Here is a 1952-nt window from a genome sequence, read left to right as displayed (position 1 = left end):
TAAGGTAAGGGCCTACAGAATCAGGTGACTAACACACCAATCAACCCTAAAAGGATTTGTAGAAAATTAGGTTTTATGGACACAAAGATGGGAAAAAACAGACAGTGGGGACTGCTTGATGGAGGAGGGTGGAGGTGCTTGGGGTGGAAAGCTATCTTTCCAGTACTAAGCCTACTACCTTGGTGTTGGGATCATCGCTGCACCAAGCCTTTACCGACACACTGTTTACTCATGTAACAAACCTGCATATGTATTCCGTGAATCATAAAAAAGAAAAAGAAAATTAGGATTTTCAAAACTGAGAAATACGGCTGAGGGTGTATGATCCTCAAATGTGAAAACATTAATTGTAAATTTCTTGTATCCAAAATATAGATCCAGTGCTGGGTGCTGATTTTGTTCTTTCCTTCCTTCCAATTCTCTTCTTCTCAATTGTGTCCAAGATACACAGAGCCAGAGAATCTAACAGGCGTCTTAGAATTCCTGCTCCTGGGACTCCCAGATGATCCAGAACTGCAGCCTGTCCTCGCTGGGCTGTTCCTGTCCATGTACCTGGTTACGGTGCTGGGGAACCTGCTCATCATCCTGGCCGTCGGCTCTGACTCCCACCTCCACACCCCCATGTACTTCTTCCTCTCCAACCTGTCTTTGGCTGACATCGGTTTTGCCTCCACTACAGTCCCCAAGATGCTGATGAACATCCAGGCTCACAGCAGACTCATCTCTTATGTGGGCTGCCTGATTCAGATGTCTTTTTCGATCCTTTTCGCATGTATGGAAAGTCTGCTTTTGGCTGTGATGGCCTATGACCGGTTTGTGGCCATCTGTCACCCCCTACACTACCCAGTCATCATGAACCCACGCCTTTGTGGCTTTTTAGTTTTGGTGTCTTTTCTTCTTAGCCTGTTGGATTCCCAGCTGCACAATTTGATTGTGTTACAACTTACCTGCTTCAACGATGTGGAAGTCTCTAATTTTTTCTGTGACCCTTCTCAACTTCTCAACCTGGCCTGCTCTGACACCTCCATTAATAACATGGTCGTATATTTTATTGGTGCCATATTTGGTTTTCTTCCTCTCTCAGGGATCCTTTTCTCTTACTATAAAATTGTTTCCTCCATTCCGAGAGTTCTCTCTTCAGGTGGGAAGTATAAAGCCTTCTCCACCTGCAGCTCTCACCTTTCCGTTGTTGGCTTATTTTATGGAACAGCCCTTGGAGGGTACCTCAGTTCAGCTGTCTCTCTCTCCCCCAGGAAGGGTGCAGCGGCCTCAGTGATGTACATGGTGGTCACCCCCATGCTGAACCCCTTCGTCTATAGTCTGAGAAACAGCGACGTTCAGAGTGCCCTGTGGAGGCTGCAAGGCAGAATAATCTCCTTACCTGTTCCATCTTTTTTGTAGTATTGGCTGGAAAAGGCAGAGCTTTGATACAAAATATCAAAACCTTTAAATCCTTCCCCCTTCGTTACATTTTATTTGCTGCTTGATAGGTTCAATTCCTCTCCACGTTTCATATGTGAATGTGGGCGGCAAGCCACCCAGGTGCCCAGGCAAGAGACCGAGGGCAGGAGCTGTTGCAGTGTAATAAAGAAAAAATATAAAATAAGAATAGTTATATTAACAAGATAGAGATCATAGCTATGATTATATATGAATATCATTAATCATTAGTTTGTAGCAATTACTCTTTACTCCAATATTATAATAATACTTGCTCTGCAATCATAACCTAGGAAAAACCAAGTCATACAGAGATAGGAGCTGAAGGGACATGGGGAGAAGCGACCAGAAGACCAAGAGGGGGAGCCTTCTGTTATGCCCAGGTACAGCCACTAGAGGGCTCCTTGGTCTAGCGGTAGCATCAGTGCCTAAGGAGACCGTTACTTAGCGGCAGGTGGGGGGAGTTTAGAGAAGACTCTGCTCTACCACCTCTTGTGGAGGGTCTGACATCA

The 1952-nt window shown here is 45.2% G+C and overlaps 1 protein-coding gene across 1 annotated transcript in view; it reads left to right on the top strand.

The window, feature by feature from the left end:
* LOC105520953 (olfactory receptor 7E24-like) overlaps positions 1-1401 on the top strand; it is a 4914-nt gene extending 3513 nt beyond the window's left edge. Inside the window, exon 3 of the mRNA XM_011954963.1 lies at positions 376-1401. Coding sequence (XP_011810353.1) covers positions 376-1401 — 1026 coding nt within the window. The remainder of the gene's footprint in view (positions 1-375) is intronic.
* Positions 1402-1952: the final 551 nt, after the last annotated feature.

This window comes from Colobus angolensis, unplaced genomic scaffold (assembly GCF_000951035.1).
Source record: "Colobus angolensis palliatus isolate OR3802 unplaced genomic scaffold, Cang.pa_1.0 Scaffold39, whole genome shotgun sequence".
NCBI lineage: Eukaryota > Metazoa > Chordata > Mammalia > Primates > Cercopithecidae > Colobus > Colobus angolensis.
The sequence above is the reverse complement of the archived record's forward strand: the minus strand, read 5'-3'. Positions and strand labels throughout refer to the sequence as shown.